Source organism: Cheilinus undulatus, linkage group 9 (genome assembly GCF_018320785.1).
Source record: "Cheilinus undulatus linkage group 9, ASM1832078v1, whole genome shotgun sequence".
In the NCBI taxonomy this organism is placed as follows: Eukaryota; Metazoa; Chordata; class Actinopteri; order Labriformes; family Labridae; genus Cheilinus; species Cheilinus undulatus.
The window spans coordinates 40,193,790-40,211,004 of record NC_054873.1 but is presented as its reverse complement, the minus strand read 5'-3'; the positions used below and the strand labels follow the sequence as shown (position 1 = coordinate 40,211,004).

Below are 17,215 nucleotides of genomic sequence, written 5' to 3'. Positions count from 1 at the left end.
AGTATATGCTTCATTCTTCTTCCTCCAGACATACCGCTGATCCATTGTGCTGAAAAGCTGAAGTTTTGTTTCATCGCTCCACAGAACAGGATCTCCTAACCTCTATGGCTTATTTCTATGATTTTGAGCATACTGGGGTCGACTTTTCTTGTGCTTTTGGTTCAGTAGTGATGTATATCTTGGAGTCCTGGCATGGAAACTGTCTACATTCAGTACACACCTTACTGCACTGACTAAAACCTCAGTCCCTGTGGCCGTTTTTCTAGAGGTCTTTTGCAGTCACTCAAAGGTTTTTCACAACCTGCCTTCTTAGATATCTGGTTGCAGTCAGATATATGGCCAGATATAGCTTTTTTTTCTGCCTCATCCAGGAACCACTGTTCCTGTAACTCTGGACTTGTCTACTATGCTTACAACAGTGTCTCTAGGAACATCCAGCGCCCTTGCTGTCTTTTAGTATCCTGTTCTTATTTGTGGAGAGCATTGATCTCTTATTTTAACTTTTTGGAGCAGTCTTTTGACTTTGCCATATTTCTATCAGTCAACATGACACTCAACAAACCCCTTGTAGGTATTTCATGTGCACTAGCTCAGGCAAACCTGGTGCAACCAATAAAGCCCTTGATTAGCTGCGTCAGGTGAGCCTGAAACAACACTGGTTTTACATGTTTGAGCTGTTGTGAGAGATTTGAATAATTTTGAGACTAGAGAAGTCATTTCAAGTTTTCAGTTGGATTAGGGGAAACCATTTGTTGTGTTGAGCTATTTCGATTGGTTTTGTTTGATTTGATCATTGCAAACAGCAGAAAGTCCATACATTTTCACAATAAGCCTAATTTGCTAGGGGTTGAATAATTTTGAATGCAACTATATACTTTCTCATCCTTCCACTGTATGCTGTTGCACAAAAAGAGATAAAACAAAAATGATCACCAAAGCCTACTATCGGTGTATCTAATAATCATGCAGATATATTTTGATACAAATAGTGTAATGTTTATTATACACACCGACAGAAAGTACAGATCCAGCAGTGTTTAAAGCTTGACAAAGCTGGATACTGACCTGCTGTTATGTTGAGAGAAAAAAGCAACTCTGGGTAGTTTAAAGATGATAAAATGAACTTAAACCTTATAAAAAGGAACTTGTTATGGAGTAAAAGGGAAATAAGGAACAGTAACAAGTGAAATGTTTGATAAAACAAGGTGCAAATGAGTTTAAACTTGTCCGGTCAGCTTTCTGCAGTGCTTTTCTTTTAGGCATTTTGCTTTGTATTACAAAGCAAAAATAAAGTATGTTCAGTATGTTAACAACTGCCTTATTTTCTCTGGGGGGCTTATGTTGGATGTTACTGATTCTAGTCTGTTTGTACCAACATTTCCCATTGGCAAAGCTCTGTTCACTGAGATCCTCTTTGGCACTCCTCTCTACATCTCTAGATGTATCTGTGAGCCTGTTGTCCCTGCTGGTGACTACCTGTGGTCTGGCCCTCTTCAGCGTCTCAGTTTTTGTGTCATGGAAGTTGTGCTGGGTGCCACTGAGTGGTCGATTTCTCCCAGATGTCCTCAAAGGGGCTCACTTCCTGGGAGGAGACCAACAGCCCGTCCTTACAGAGGTGAGTGGGATCATAGATTCATAGTGAGAGGTACTGTCAAATTTCTTTTTGGTTAAGATTTTGAACAAAGTAAATAAGATTATTGTTAGATAGTTTACAGTGAACTATAGAGATGTGGCCAATGCAAAACCCATGCATATCCACACAAACCAAAATTTCTTTTAGTATGAGGATTATTTTTAAAAGATTCAAGGAAATGGCATTACCTTAGAAAGAATACAAAAGTGGATGTAGTCAAAGTGATAAGCTCAAAGTTCCCACCTGAAAGAGGCTGTTTTTTGAATTAATTATTTTTTTCAATCCATACACATAACTTGTTATGCTGCTTGTAACTGACAGTATCTGTTTAATTAATAAATCTCTTGTTTTTGATTTGGTGCTCATATTGACAAGAAGGAGTAGAGTCTGTACTGAGAGGAGGGAGGGTAATATACTTTTACCTTTCATGTAAAGTTTGTGACCTAGAAACGTAATGATGGTGCCTTTCACACCACATAGACCGTGCTTATTCAGAAATGATTTCAGCAGGTGTGAAAGCAGTTGTCCCTTTGAATTACTTCAAGCAATAAAATGCAGTTTTTTTATCAGTTCCGGCAAATGTCAAAAATAACACCAGCTTTGATGTGTTTCATCAAAGTACAGTCAGATAATTCAGTTTACAGCTGATAAAAGTGTTTACTACCTCTTTAAGTAAAAAAGAAAATCATTGGGCTTCACTGAAAAAAAAATTCAAACCCACTGTTGATCAACATTTTTACTTAAGCAACACCATTTATGATATCCACAGAAACAGAGAAGTTTAAGTTGAAGAAGTAACCAAAAGGCTTCAGCTACTAAATCAGCCAATCTTGCAGGCAAACTTTGCCCATTGTGTTTCACTTAGTCTACCTCAGGACACTGAATGATAAGTCTCAGATAAAGTATTTCAAAGGAACGTATTTCCTACAGTACAAAGTCAAGGTGTGTAACTGTGGTTGAATATAGGTCATTTACTATGGACACCTGATCATCAGTTGGAGCTATGGATTTAGTTATTTTAATGTATATTTTAATGTAAGATAGTTAAGTTTTTAAAAAGAAAGGATTGCAATTTTTTTGTTTCATTTTCCTTTTTTAATTTACATGTCACTGACACCATTTATACTGGTATCTGCTATTTAGGTGGATGGGGAGGAAAGGGAGTATAGTGAAGATGGTTGTGTGAAGGAACCCATTGGGCCACCCCCATCTACGACTGTCCCGGAGTCAGCCCTGAAGATTAGCCACACATCGCCTGATATCCCTTTGGAGACTCAGGCTAAGGTGGAGAAAAACCAGGTCCACACTTTGGCCCGGGACAGAGTTCAAAGACAAATTACTGAGCCTACTTCCTCTGTACGGTCAGTAAAGATTTATCTTCAGAACTATTGCCTAGCTTTTTGCTTTAGCATGCTGAACATAAATGAAAACAGAAAAATACACTGCTATACACATCTAGAGCTCTAAGCTCAGAGATCTGTTGAAGTTTCCCACATTGTAACAAGTATAAGTCAGAGAGAATTGTTTAAATTATCGTACATGTCAAATTCTTACTTCATGGCAGGCACAACTCCATTCGTCGTCAGATGAACCTGTCCAATCCGGACTTCAATCCTGCCCAATTCCAGCGTCAGGAATCTCTGTCTGGTTTAGGCAGACTCAAACCAGAACTGTACAAGCAGCGCTCTGTGGATGCTGAAGATGGTCGTCATTCCGACAGCTGTGGACGTCTGCATTTTGTCCTGAAGTTTGACTTTGACCTTGAGCAGCTGATAGTGAAAATCCACAAGGCTCAGGACCTTCCAGCTAAGGACTTTACTGGAACCTCTGACCCATATGTCAAGATCTACCTGTTGCCTGACCGCAAAAATAAGCACCAGACAAAGGTGCACCGCAAGACACTTAATCCTGTGTTCGATGAGGTGTTTCTTTTTCCTGTGGCATATGCTGAGCTGTCTACACGCAAACTGCATTTTAGCGTCTATGACTTTGACAGGTTCTCTCGCCATGATTTAATTGGCCAAGTGGTGGTGGAAAACTTCTTGGATCTTGCTGACTTTCCACGGGAGACAAAACTATGCCGGGATATACAATATGTCACCTCGGTGAGTTGCCAGATTTTTAAAGTTGATCCCTAACTGACAGAGTGTTGTTTTCATTACAACACACTGATAAAAAATACTTACATTTTTTCTTGTAATGTTACTGAGTGAGATTTTACATCACAGATTTTGCATTATCAGCGGTAGGTGAGACACTAATGAAGTTTTTTGAACAGACGTTTTTCATAAAGGCCTAAGTGACATGTCATTCTTTGTTCTTGAAAATCTGCTTAAACAACCACTGCCTCCTAACTCACAGATTCAGAGAAAACTCTAAAACCCTGTTGCAACAACAAAAGAAATGAGAAAATATTTCAGTGAACTTGTATCTCATTGACCCACCAAGTGGAACTCATCTGAGGTTTCAGGAGGCAGAGACATAGAAATATACTTAGACACAGTTAATGTTTAATGAAAGCAGTGGGGAACACTTGAGGGTAGTGACCCAGATCCACTCTGACATTAGACTGGGATTATAGAGATACAGCGACACCGTCTGCATGGCATTATTCACTTGGATACATCTACAGCGTTGGTACACTGTGTAGCTCAGTGAGTAGGCAAGATCCCCTGCAAAGGAAATCCTCTAGGTTGTCCTGTTTTTTCAAGTGAAGATCACCGATAAGGCTTGAAAGTATCCTTTTTCTTTTATGGGAAAACTGTTCCTTTGACTGTATACAGTGGGGACAAACATGATCTGCACTGGTAAGTCCATGATACATGATGAGGTAAATTATAACTTATTGTATGCTATGCTCAAGATTTCATTCACTGTACATAACTCAACGCAGAAAATATTTTCAAGACTACATAAAATCTAAAGACTGGAATAATCACCAAGGCTATAATTGTACCCATTGTACATTTGAATAGTTGAATTTTCCATTCAATATATAAATGTAATTCAAGATATAACAAACACTGGTGCTTCCTCCATTTTTTTCCAGAGATTTATGTCCAAACACCTTCTATTTAAATCTAAACAGAAATTAACATAGGTTGCTCTTGTTTTTATGCTTCCAGTCCATCTTTTACATAATAATAATAATAATAATCTTTATTTATAGAGAACTTTTCAAAATGGAGTTACAAGGTGCTTCACAAGAAAAAGAAATTAAAATGCAAATAAAATACCAGTAATCAGGCAGCAAAGTGGATACAGGTAAAAAGATCAAGACACATGAAACTCAAATAAAATTAGGTAAATAAGACCAGTTAAAATTCAAGAAAAATCAGGAAAGGCTCTTCGATAAAAGTATGTCTTAAGAAGAGATTTAAAAGTAGTCACTGACTCAGCCAGTCTGATCTCCTCAGGCAGGCAGTTCCAGAGCCTTGGTGCCCTGACTGAAAAAGCCCTGTCCCCTTTAGATTTCAACTGGGCATCTGGGACAACTTAAAGACCCCTGCCTGAGGATCTCAGCATACATGCGGGCTCATAAGGGGTTATTACATCTTGCACTTAAAAAGATTCAACAGAAGTCATAACAAATGCTTATATAGTACATACTATTTGTCCATAATAAGATTTCCATTTCATAGAGTTATTGGAATATGCACATGCTTTTTAAATAGATGAACCATTATGAAAACCACTGTGCTACACCACCTATTCTAATAACACTTTATGGGTACAGTAATTTTAGGAGCAATTGAAAGTGGAATTATTTCCTGTAATTGCTTGACCTACATGTTAAGTTGCCAAAAAGTGTAACTTCCATTGTCATAGTTTGCACATCATGATGCACCATATAATTTTAATGGGAGAAAGATCTAGAATGCATGCAAGCCAGTCTATTATCAGCAGCTCTTTTTCTGTGAAGTGGAGTGTCCCTTAGCACTGTCTTGACGAAATAAGCAGGGACGTACCTAGAAATCGTAGTCTCTGGGTGGGAGCAGATGTTGCTCCTAAACCTGTGAATACCTCTCAGTATTAGTGGTGCCTTCACAGGTGTGCAAGTGATCCATGCCATGCTTACTTTTGTTGTTTTTGAAAAGAAAACAACATAATGCTCTTCTTTGTTCTTCTTTTAACAAAGAAATGTCATGAAGTTCTGATAAAACTGACGCTTTAGCAGCATCCTCGCTAAGCTCTTCCGCCATAATTGCACCGGCCTCTTGTTGCTGCTTACTAACGTCATGACTCTGCCGCGCCCGAAAGTACTTCCCCTCGTCACTGATTGGTCCTGTCACTTTCTAACCAGGCCCAAACAGCTCAGACAGGAGCTTTGCAAGAGGGATTCACCTGTGAGAAACACAGAAACTGGCATATCCATCTGCTTTGCAGGGTTAATCTCCAGAGACTTCTCAAAATGCCTTTGCACTACACAGTAAGGGATGTTACCAACTCAGTTAGAAAAGTCCCAACTGTGGTGGCTATTGCTATCCTGGTATGGATGGTGTACTGAACACAGAGGAAGAGCATTTCCCAGTTCCACCTTTCAGCTTTGTTCCACACTTTAACACTGAACAGTGAAAGACTGTCACAAAAAGTTAACTTGAAAAAACCCATACAGTGGTTCCAGCTCTACTTTTCTTAAACAGTGATCCATAACTTTAAGTATGTCTAGTCATTGTACTCTAATCTTTTGACAATCATCCATTAACCAGTTACTGTAATACTGAACAGAAAATCTGTTTTAAAAGTTAAAAACCCAAAACAGTTGTTTTAGCTGTACTTTCCTTAGTTGATTACACGCAACCATCACCTGGTGATGCACAGCAGACTCCATCTCCTTAAATTTGCTTTGTCATTGTGGCAAAATATTTGACAATCATCCATTAATTTGCAAAGATTTCACCGAATGCCTTTGGACATTACACATCTTGGCACCATCATGGATGCTACCCACTCAGGTAGAGAATATCCACCCATTGTTAGAAATACAACAGAGATGGATTGCTAATCAGTGAAATCACTATTCCTGATTCAGTTAACTCTTTTTAGTTGTTGTTAAACACTGTAAGACTGAAATGTGAAAGACTGTTAAAAGGTTCAGCTGGGGTAGATAAAAAATCCAAAGTAGTTATTCAGATGTACTTTGATGGTTGATAAACACATTTTTATATATAAGCCAGCAGTGTGCCATCACTGTACCTTTGTCTACCAAAATATTTCACTAGTTTCCAAAAACCTGCAGAGATTTCATGGAAAGCCAAAATGTCTACTTGTCTCAGAAGGCAACAGAAGGCATTTTTTTTGTTTCAAGTAAACAGACCTTGATCCCTTTAAGATTTTGTTTTCTAATTGTACTACAACATATTTACATCTGCAGAGTTTTCCCAGAATGCCATTTTGCACCTTGAATGAAGTTACTGACTCAGTTCGACAAGTTTCCTTTTCCTTCTTTGAAGGTACTATTTGTCTTTTTCTGAGTGTTTCACAGGTGCTCACCAGGTGCAGAAATGCTGTGTCCACTCTCCTTGCTTGTCTTATGAGACACTCTAGCAAACACCAATAACACTTTTCGTCATGTTATTACATTCAAAGACAGTGAAATATGGTTAGCTGGGTCAGCACTCGACTAATTCTGGCCTGTTTTTGCAAAGCTGACTACAATCAAAGATCAGCCACCTTAAAACACACAACACAACACAGCACACTCACACACACTCACACACACAAAGAAAGGCAGACTGGTGTTGTTTTGCTGTTTGTTTTACCAACTAAATAAGGTCAGTTTAAATAGGTTAGAGCATCCTCAGAGATATCCAACTTGTGATCTATTGCTGTCCTGTCTCCTGAGTTTACATCTGTAGAGTGCACTTTCTAAATTAGTCTTTAATTAATTAATAAGTAATTTACACAACACAGACTGAAATCAGCCATCTAAAAAGTGGCATTTTCTACACATTTTTCAAAGAGAGGATTTCATGTGATTATAGGATTGCCTATAGGCAATCGTATCATGATTTTTGACAAACATTTGTTTTGTGGCCACAGTCATTCTTTGTAAAGATTCTGTAAGATGACAGAATAACTGAGATGTTTATGTAAAGTGATTATCGAAAACTAGAGAGATTGATCATCATTGGTGTGTTTGCCATTAATACAGTGAATCAAGTTCTGTTTGTTAAAAACAGAAAAAGTTGCTTTAAGTTTCCTTGAATTCTTAGCTTTTGCTGAGAACACATGTAAATCCCCAAATACTGAATTCATATGGCCAAATACATCAGAAGATTGTCTTATAATTTTCTAATGTAGATCTAGTCTCAGCAGATGTATGTTAACAGTATAACAATCTGACATGCTCTGGTAAATGAGGCAGAAAAAAACAGCATTCTAGTGTCTGTTACTTTAATCCCACTTGTGTTCATGTCCAAATAATGTTCCTCAGTAAGTGAGCTCTAAAAATGTAAAAAGGTTGAACATGTTCTAATTTCCTTTCTTTTACCATTTCATACAAGTACTAGGCTACCTCTCTTGGGATTACAGAGAGATCTTTAACTGGTCCAGTATCCCATCCATGTGCATTCATCTTACCTACTGGCAGATTGCTAGCCTCATGCCCTGCTTGGGCACATGAACTATATAATCAGTCTTTGCAGTAAAATGTTTTTGACTTACGGCACCACACGAGCAAGGGAATTTGTAAAAACTGGATGTAAAATCAGTATCAAATGTATCAACAACAAAAGTTTATGACACACAGACACATTTGGCACATGCCCTTTAAGATTTTTAATACATTCATTCATCATGATATTTAATAAATACAGTTTAGCCTTCTTTCCAGTTGTAGTCTCACCCGGGCCCTATTAATGTCATCACAATGGTTGCAATTATTGATCAAGTACCTTTGTCATACCTGCCTTTCAAGTTTATCCAACCATCCATTTTCTACTCTGCTTATCCCATTCATGGGGGCTTGAGCCTATCCCAGCTGTCATTGGATGAGAGGCAGGGTACACCCTGGACTGGTCGCCAGCCTATCCCAGGGCTTGTCATTCAAGTCACTGCACAAATGTATGATTCTGTGGCTAACCAATCAGACATAGTAATCATTGGAACAGACAAAAAAAATGCACATCCTGACCCCAGCTTAAGTGGAGCAAGCGAGAGAGAGAGAGAGAGAGAGAGAGAGAGAGAGAGAGAGAGAGAGAGAGAGATAGAGTGATGACTTTTTCAATTGTAGTTTATTGAAAGAAAAAACTTGGATTGAAAAATTTAAATTGCGCCAAAAGGTGCATCAAATGAACCACTGTTACTGCCTGTGGCAATTACAGCACAGTTACAGCACTTCCTTTTTCGAATTTGTTGCTCTTTTCATCAGGGTCCAATTGCATAGGAAAGGAGAAACTTAGATTTGAATTTTTTTAAATATTCCTGAGTTTGCCTGGGCTTCCTGCAAATGATGCAGGGCAGGCATTACCAGGACAGCGTCTGCTTGGCAGGGCAATTTGTATTGATTCCCTCTTTGCATGTGCTTTGTGGATTACATGCTATCCTTTTCTCTAATGTCTTCTTTTAGAGAGTATATCGTGGTTATGAACAATCAGCCTGGTTGATTTAGTTGGCGTCTGTTCAATTGTCATGTTGTGGCATGCCTGTTACTTCCCAATTCAGCTGAGTTTTTTTGCAGTGAAGGACAATAAAGATCTTACCGACATTGCAACTTGAAGCCACTGCAGGCCAAGTCAATATTATTGACTGCTGTCTGGTTGGCCTTTAATGGGGATCTTGATAAATGGAGTCAGTATGTGTACAGAGTGTGTGCACTTGTTTAAATCACCAAAGGGGAGACCCATTTCTTATCAATGACAAATGGTAACAACAAACACTAACCCTTACTGCCCTTTCCTTTCCTTGAATATTTGATACTCTCTATTATCATTATTGTTAACTGAGGCAGTTGTGATCCTGAAAATATTACAGAAATTGGGAAACATTTAAAAAGAAAGAAAAGAAACCCCTTTTTAAAACTGTGTGTAGAACTGTCTTGTCAAGTAGTTGGAATAGCATGTGCATTCACCATTGTTTATATGCTACCATACCTTATTTGCCTAATGACCTATACTGCTTTTTACATTTCAGGATTATGTGATTATGAATTTATGACATATAATGTGTAAGATAAAAGGGAAGCCTTAAGGATGGCAAATATCTGTGACCTACTAAGCAAAATTTACTGAGCAGTTTATAAAAGAGAGGATAGAAAGTCAAATTGACAACAAACTCGATATTTGTACTGTACTTCTTTTAACTTTGTGGTATTTTGTTGGTTGTGTTGCTTTTGTTTATTCAGAGCAGCAGCGAAGGACCTTTTAGCCTCTAAACTGATTCTGTCAGAGTCAATAGAGGACAATTTTCTTTTTACAGTGTAGTTACTACTGTCAAGATCTGCCAAATGCAAAGCTATTCAACTCTGCCAAATCGAGAGGTTATTGCTCTTCAACTTCAACTTGCTTTTGTGAGCAAAGGCCTTATATTGTGTATATAAAGAAGATGATAAAGGCTCACTGGCTAATACCGAGAAACTTTTTGTTTTTAACTCAAGCAAGTTCCAAATATGAATGTGAAAGGTGATTTAAAAGGTGAGATTTATCAGGGGTCAAATGAAAAAAAAAACTCTTCAGTTACATTCTATAAACATAAGATGCAGAGTTGTTTAAGCATGATCTAATTAAGAGCATGATGTACTTTACAGATACACGAATGACTGTGGCTCAGGAGGTAGAGTGAGTGTGATACATAACTACAGTATATGAAACAAGGTGGAGGCTGGAGAAGATATCGAATGAGATAATCATTTGGAACAGGAGTTGTCCCTAGACTAAATTCCCCAACTAATTTGCAGTCAAATGAACAGAAAATAGTCAACTAGTCAACAAACTGGGAAAATTGAGACGCAGTCCAAATTTAGCACAGTTTAAGTAAGGAAAGAACATCTTATGGACCCTTTTGATTCAGCTTTTTTTTACACAGCACTGAATGCAGTTGTACAACTGGATTTTCAGTGGCTACTCTTCTGCACACCACAGGATGGCACCTATAAAAAAGGTATACTGCAGCCCCAAGCATATAGAAATGACAGTCCCATGTCATATTTGCTATTCATTGCTTTACACTTTACCATTGTGCTCCACTGCATTGGAACCCTGCATTGACTTGTTCAGGTAATAGAAGATCCAAGTGCCTTTACTAGGAAAACAGTTTAACAGCTTAAAAACTTACATGTTTGCAATATACATGTAAACATGATGTTACAGTGTTTGCTTGTTTTTATCAAGTAACATAGATTTAAGAGGGATTTTACCATACCATAGAGGTATGGTGTCTATAACAAAGACTTCACTGTTGCTGGTTCAGGTGTCAGTATTCAGATTTGAATAAAAATCTGAAAATTGCCATCTGGTCAGGCATTGTCTCTTTAATAACTATCAGCACACAAGAACATTGTTTTAAAAATACTGATTTTTATCAGCATCTTTATATTTTACAGTTTGTATTTTACCCAACCAACGGGTTGGGTTCACACAGCATACAACATACTTATCCTGTCTGACAGGCAGAGACAGTATAGTCTCATGTTTTTCACAAAATGACAGTCACACAAAGATGAAACACAAAGAGGACAAAAGGGGGTTTAAGGTGTGAGACAGAGAAAAAAATAACTAATTAGGCTGTGATATATTAAGACACAGAGAAGAAGGTTGGAGCTTTAACTCCTCTTGGGGGAAAGAAGGTGGCAATATTTCAACAGAGAAGATAAACTGTCCATACTCATTCTCTACTTATAGGGGCACTTAAGAGAACCGGTTTAATTTCATTGGCTGAGCACAAGTGACCATAATCCTGACCGCAGCTTTATATGAGTGCTTATAAGAGTGTTGACTGAAATCGTTACTGTACTGCATGAGTGTGTGTGAGATGAGATTGATCTCTTAAGACCTCTGAACAGCTGAAAGGTTTGTGTTTTTTTTTTTTTTCAATTTGTTAAGCTGTATATCATAAATACACAAATACACATCATCAGTGGGCTCTGTTTTACATGTACAAAGCAGAAATAACAGAGATGTTCTTCACTGTTATCATCAAGTTGCTCAACTTTTGATGTTCCTAGAATTCAGTGTTTTCCATTGAAATGGCATCCTAAATGTTTTTTTTTTCTATGTTAAAAATTCCACTAAACAGGTACAAACATTTGCACACCAAAGCTAGTAATTGTTTAATGGCAGTTAAAGTAGAGTATTTAGTTTCTCTGCTCTCATAAGTCTGCAATTCTGTGTCAGGGTTTCAACCTAATTCCCATTTTTTCCTAGTAGTCATTAAGATCTGACCTTTTCTCTGAATTTTTGACTGATATTTTCATCTCTTGTTTTGTATACCTTTTCCTACAAGTTTTTTTTCTTCTATTTACTGAACTATTTTTCTAATCAAACAGATTTTGAATCTTTCTGTGCCTCTGTCAGTCACACCTCTAGCCAGATGTTTAGGCATCTTTTGGCTGACTTGTACTACTGTGTGTGTGATATTGTGTATGAATAAGATTAGTTAATACTGACAGACACACTGTACACAGTCTGTGAATGTGTTTGTGTGGTGTAAAAAGTACTTTGAGTAGTCAGACAACTAGAGAAGTGCTGTACAAGCTCTATGCCATGAACAGAGTGGCAAGAAAAAGTATATGATACCTTTGAAATGGTTCAGTTTTCTGCATTAATTGGTCATCAAATGTGATCTGATCTGCATCTAAGTTACAAATACAGACAAACACAATGTGTTTAACCTAATACCACACAAATCATAATTATATGTCTTTAACCTTTAACCCTAGAGGAACAAGTCATCATCTCTATTCATAAGTCTACCATACATAAATGACTGATTGAACAGGTATGGTGTCCATGGCAGGACACCATGAAGGAAGCCACCGCTTTCCCATCACTATATACCTGAAATTTGCCAAGGAGCATCCTGACACTCCACAGCGCTCACATCTGATGAGCAACAAATACAGAAAACTAGATCATTTCTAAGGGTTCAAAGGGTTTTGACACTGTAAGTGTTATTCAAACATATATGGACTCAGCATGAAAGGGAGTAGTGATCTGCTGACCAGAACAAGCCAAGTAAATGTGTAAACTTAAATAATTAGAAGCTAAACACCATCTACAGATATTAGCCTCTCTTCATTCAGGCGATTTAAGCCTCGGCCCGTTACTATGTTAGTTAGCCATTATCTTGTTTAATATTGGTAAGGAGAGTAACGTCCTCTTAGTGACAGTGAGCCTGATTTTATAATTTCAGTAAAAATTAAAACAGATTTCAATTAGATGTAGTTGAGCACAGTGAAAAAATGGGCAGAAATGCCATTTGAAAATTGTCTGCAATAATGTTGGCATTGGCCTGTTTTTCACTTTTACCACAGGTAGTTTTTTTAAGGAGTATTGGTAATTCGTTCCATAAGGTAAAGAGGTGATCTTTGGCAGCTTAAGCTAACAATGATGGCAACTATGTATGATTACGGAAAAATATATTTTATTTTTGTTTGGAACCCCCGTCGTTGTAAAATTAACAAACAGTGCATGTAGGAAGATTCACCTGTTGTTACATCAGGGTTTTGGTAAATGAGCTGAACACATGCAAAAACATCTACATGTCTTTAGGAGTCAAGCATCCCTAAAGATTTTAATCTAAAATTTCCCGTGTGATGCAGGTAGCAGATGCTTGATGGTGATTTTCTGCTTCATGACTCAGGGCTGGATAATCTGGGTTTCTTTAGTGCCTCTCTTACTTGCAATTGTGCTGCTGCCCACCTCGCCCATACAGCTCTTGTAAACAAGATTTTTAATCTCTATGAGGCTTTCCTTGTCAAATAGATTTTTAGTTAAGTTAAAAGTTTTTGTTTTTTTAAACTGTTTCCTACAAGTTATTTTTGGGAACAGGAGAGATGTAGGTGATGTGTATGAAGTCTGTTTTACTTCTAATAATTTTCAAAACATACCATATCATAGGCAGTTTTAAGGACTTATAATGGAGAGTAACAAATACCCTGAGAAAAAAAGAAGGTAATGGAAATTCCTGTTTCCTTAACATGTGGCCTCTTGACAGCCCAGTGTGTTAAAGTGAAAACCATAAAACAGAGTTTCCTCCGTAAGAAACCCTGAGTGCTAGTGTCTAATATGCAAGCCACTTATTCTCACAGCATCACACGTTATTTTCAGAGGTGTTAATTGGGAGAAGAGGTTGACGTGTATGACGTTAGACAAGATGTGAAGGCAGGGATGCACAAGCAGGAGAAGAGGGGAGATGTAACCTACAAATCCTGATGTTTGTAATGTTCTGATAAAGCATGTTTTTGCTGCATCTTGCTGAAACAAGATACCACATCTTTTTTTCTTTGGTTTTCACTGGAGATTTCACTTAAATGCTTATTATTTTGAGATGTAGACCCTGCATGTGTTTGTGTTTAGGCATAGACTTGAATGATATAGTAGTAGAAATATATTCCACCTCTAAGTCAGAAACAATGACACCATGTTAGTTTTTGTTTACCTTTTTTTGCACCAGTCTTTTTTAAAAACAATTCAGTCTTTTCACAAATCTTGTAAATATTGCAGGATTTTTCAATGTAGGATCAGCAAATGGCACTAAGCATTATGATAAAACATAGTGATTCATTCATTAGCTGTCGGCTACAACTTTTATAAGCATGTGCAATTTCTGACTAGTTGAAGCAACCTTCCTTCAGTGATCACTTATAGCATTATTGCTGTGATTTAAATTTGTCTAAGAGAGACTCTCACAGTGTAACCTATAGGCTGTTTCAGTCAGATGGAGCCTATCCCAGCTGGCATTGGGCGAGAGGCGGGGTACACCCTGGACTGGTCCAGCCAATCACAGGGCTTACCTAACAAACATATCTTTGGTGGTGGGAGGAAGCCAGAGTACCCAGAGAGAACCCACACATGCACGGGGAGAACATGCAAACTCTGCACTGAAAGGTCCTGCGGGAAGCGAAGAAAGAACATACATATATTTTCCAAAGTGTTGATATTTGATTAGCTGTAACAGAAAAGGGTTGCTTTGATATAGAATGAAATATTTAGCTTCATATCATTAAAAGGATGCAAAAGAGTGTATCACTCCTGTGTTTTATGCAGATTTTTTCTGATTCACCTTAAACTGAAGAAAGTGTTTATGTTTCAGTTCTGCAAATATAAAGTTCACACATATTTTGTTGTTTTTTACAGGACAATGTGGACCTGGGAGAATTGATGTTTTCATTGTGCTATCTCCCCACCGCTGGCAGGCTCACCATTACCATGATCAAAGCTAGAAATCTCAAAGCCATGGACATCACTGGAGCTTCAGGTGTCTGTGTACTGACAATACAATGTGTTCACTGAGCAGTTCTGATTTGTAATTTTCATGAGGAACTGAGGTTCTTCATTGATGGTTTTCAGTTTAGTTTTTGGTGATGGCTTTTACATGCTAAAATATTTTAGTATCTCATATGGTACTTTTCTCTAGATCCATATGTTAAGGTGTCTCTCATGTGTGATGGCCGGAGGTTAAAAAAAAGGAAGACGTCAACCAAACGTAACACTCTGAACCCAGTGTATAATGAAGCCATTGTGTTTGATGTGCCTCCTGAGAACATTGACCAGATCAGTCTGCTCATAGCCGTCATGGACTATGACCGGTGAGTAAGAAACCCTGATTTATCAGTCTCATCTTTGCCGTAATTGACATTGCATTTTGTGTCTCCATAAAATGTTCTTTTCATCCTGCAGGGTTGGACATAATGAAGTGATTGGAGTTTGCAAAGTTGGAAGTGAGGCTGAGACTCTGGGACGAGACCACTGGAATGAGATGCTGACATACCCACGGAAACCAATTGCACACTGGCACCCTCTCATAGAGGTGTGTGCTGCCACACTTTTTGTATTTTAAGATTATAACAGCTCTTTGCTGGGACAGAAGTATGGCTACCAGGCTACCATACCCCTGTCATGGGGAACTTCATTTTACCTTGTGCAGTGCTTCCCAAAGCTACTGCTCTGAAGTAGATTCCTGTTAATGAAATGATGACTCAAGTTAAGTTTAGTTGTGTTTAGAAACCTAATAACTCATGATTTACCTTTTTAATAAAATGTTTAGTAGCAGTTCACCATCAGGTGGCTTGATATTTTGTACATTTACCACAGTATTTTCAATTTTCCACAGGTCAGAGCTTTCCCATTTTTGTTCACTTCAAGTATTTCATAAAGGTGTTAAACAAAACCATTTAAAGATGTCGGATCATTTTGTCAGACAGAGCAGCATAACTAGATGCTTCCCAATAGTTTAGGGTTGATTATTTTAAAAACTTTTGAAAGTAATTATGAGAAAGACAGAGTAGAAAATTCACACAAGGAGCAAGAATTAGGGACCGTGTCCTTTCACACACAAGTTGTGCAACAATAAACGAAAACTTTGTCTGATGATCTTTTCTCCCATCTACCAGTGAAGCTTTGAAACAAACTTTGTGTAGTCTCTACAAACAGACTGATGCTGTCTTATATAAACAGTTCCATTGACCCTTTTGATGCATGTCAATTTGCATGTCATCTGTATCAGATCCATGTAAGATCAAAAGCACATGATCTTGGATCTGTTAAAAACCAATTTCTGTGACTAAATAAAGTGCAGTATTGGTAAAAACATATCTCTTTCTAATTAATAAAACACCAGAACACCACCATTTTATATGGTATAGTAATACATTCTTAAAACAGTAAATATTACAAAATATTACATTTTTACATTAAATTGAACGTTTGCATTGATTAAGTAGCATATATGACAATTTGAAAGCATTGTTTAACCTGGTATCTATCCCTGGTCTTCAAAAAGATTCTTTTTATTTTGTAAGTATTCTCTTGTAATTTGGTACAACACCAGGTCAGGTTTTGTGAGGACATTCAAAAATCAGTTAGTCAGTCAATCAATCAATCAGTCAATCAATCAACCAATCAATCAGTCAACCAATCAATCAATCTGTCAGTCTTTTTATAGCGCCAATTCAAAACCAAAGTTATCTCAAGACGCTTTACACAGAGGGCAGGTCTAGACTGTACCCTCTGTTGTGGCCTATTTAAACAGACACTAACACAAACCTTAAGATAAAGACCCTATTAAAGATCAGCATTAATCACCATGAGCACAGCACTAGCAGCGACACTCCCTAACTGTTGAGCAGACCAGACTGGTGTTGACAGATCTCTGCCGAAAATAAAACAAATAAAATAAACACATATTCAAGTCTACTGGAATAAGTTTTCCTTATGTTGCAAAGAAGATGAATTACAGTTTAACTGGTGTGTTCCTTATGTATGTTTGTACCAATGTGTGCATAAGAAATGATGAAAAGGAAACAAATGGTTCAGCTGGGTTTCAGTGAGCATGTTGGTTATAAATCATAAAACCAGGTTCTTTATTTAGTTGCACCCTAACACTTGGTGTTCCAATTCTCTCTGTTCATTTTAAAGAACTGCA

The 17,215-nt window shown here is 37.6% G+C and overlaps 1 protein-coding gene across 1 annotated transcript in view; it reads left to right on the top strand.

Moving 5' to 3' along the window:
* syt9b (synaptotagmin IXb) overlaps positions 1-17,215 on the top strand; it is a 41,357-nt gene that overhangs the window by 18,403 nt on the left and 5,739 nt on the right. Inside the window, exons 2-7 of the mRNA XM_041795802.1 lie at positions 1,440-1,615; positions 2,777-2,994; positions 3,198-3,738; positions 14,929-15,049; positions 15,209-15,380; positions 15,472-15,601. Coding sequence (XP_041651736.1) covers positions 1,440-1,615; positions 2,777-2,994; positions 3,198-3,738; positions 14,929-15,049; positions 15,209-15,380; positions 15,472-15,601 — 1,358 coding nt within the window. The remainder of the gene's footprint in view (positions 1-1,439; positions 1,616-2,776; positions 2,995-3,197; positions 3,739-14,928; positions 15,050-15,208; positions 15,381-15,471; positions 15,602-17,215) is intronic.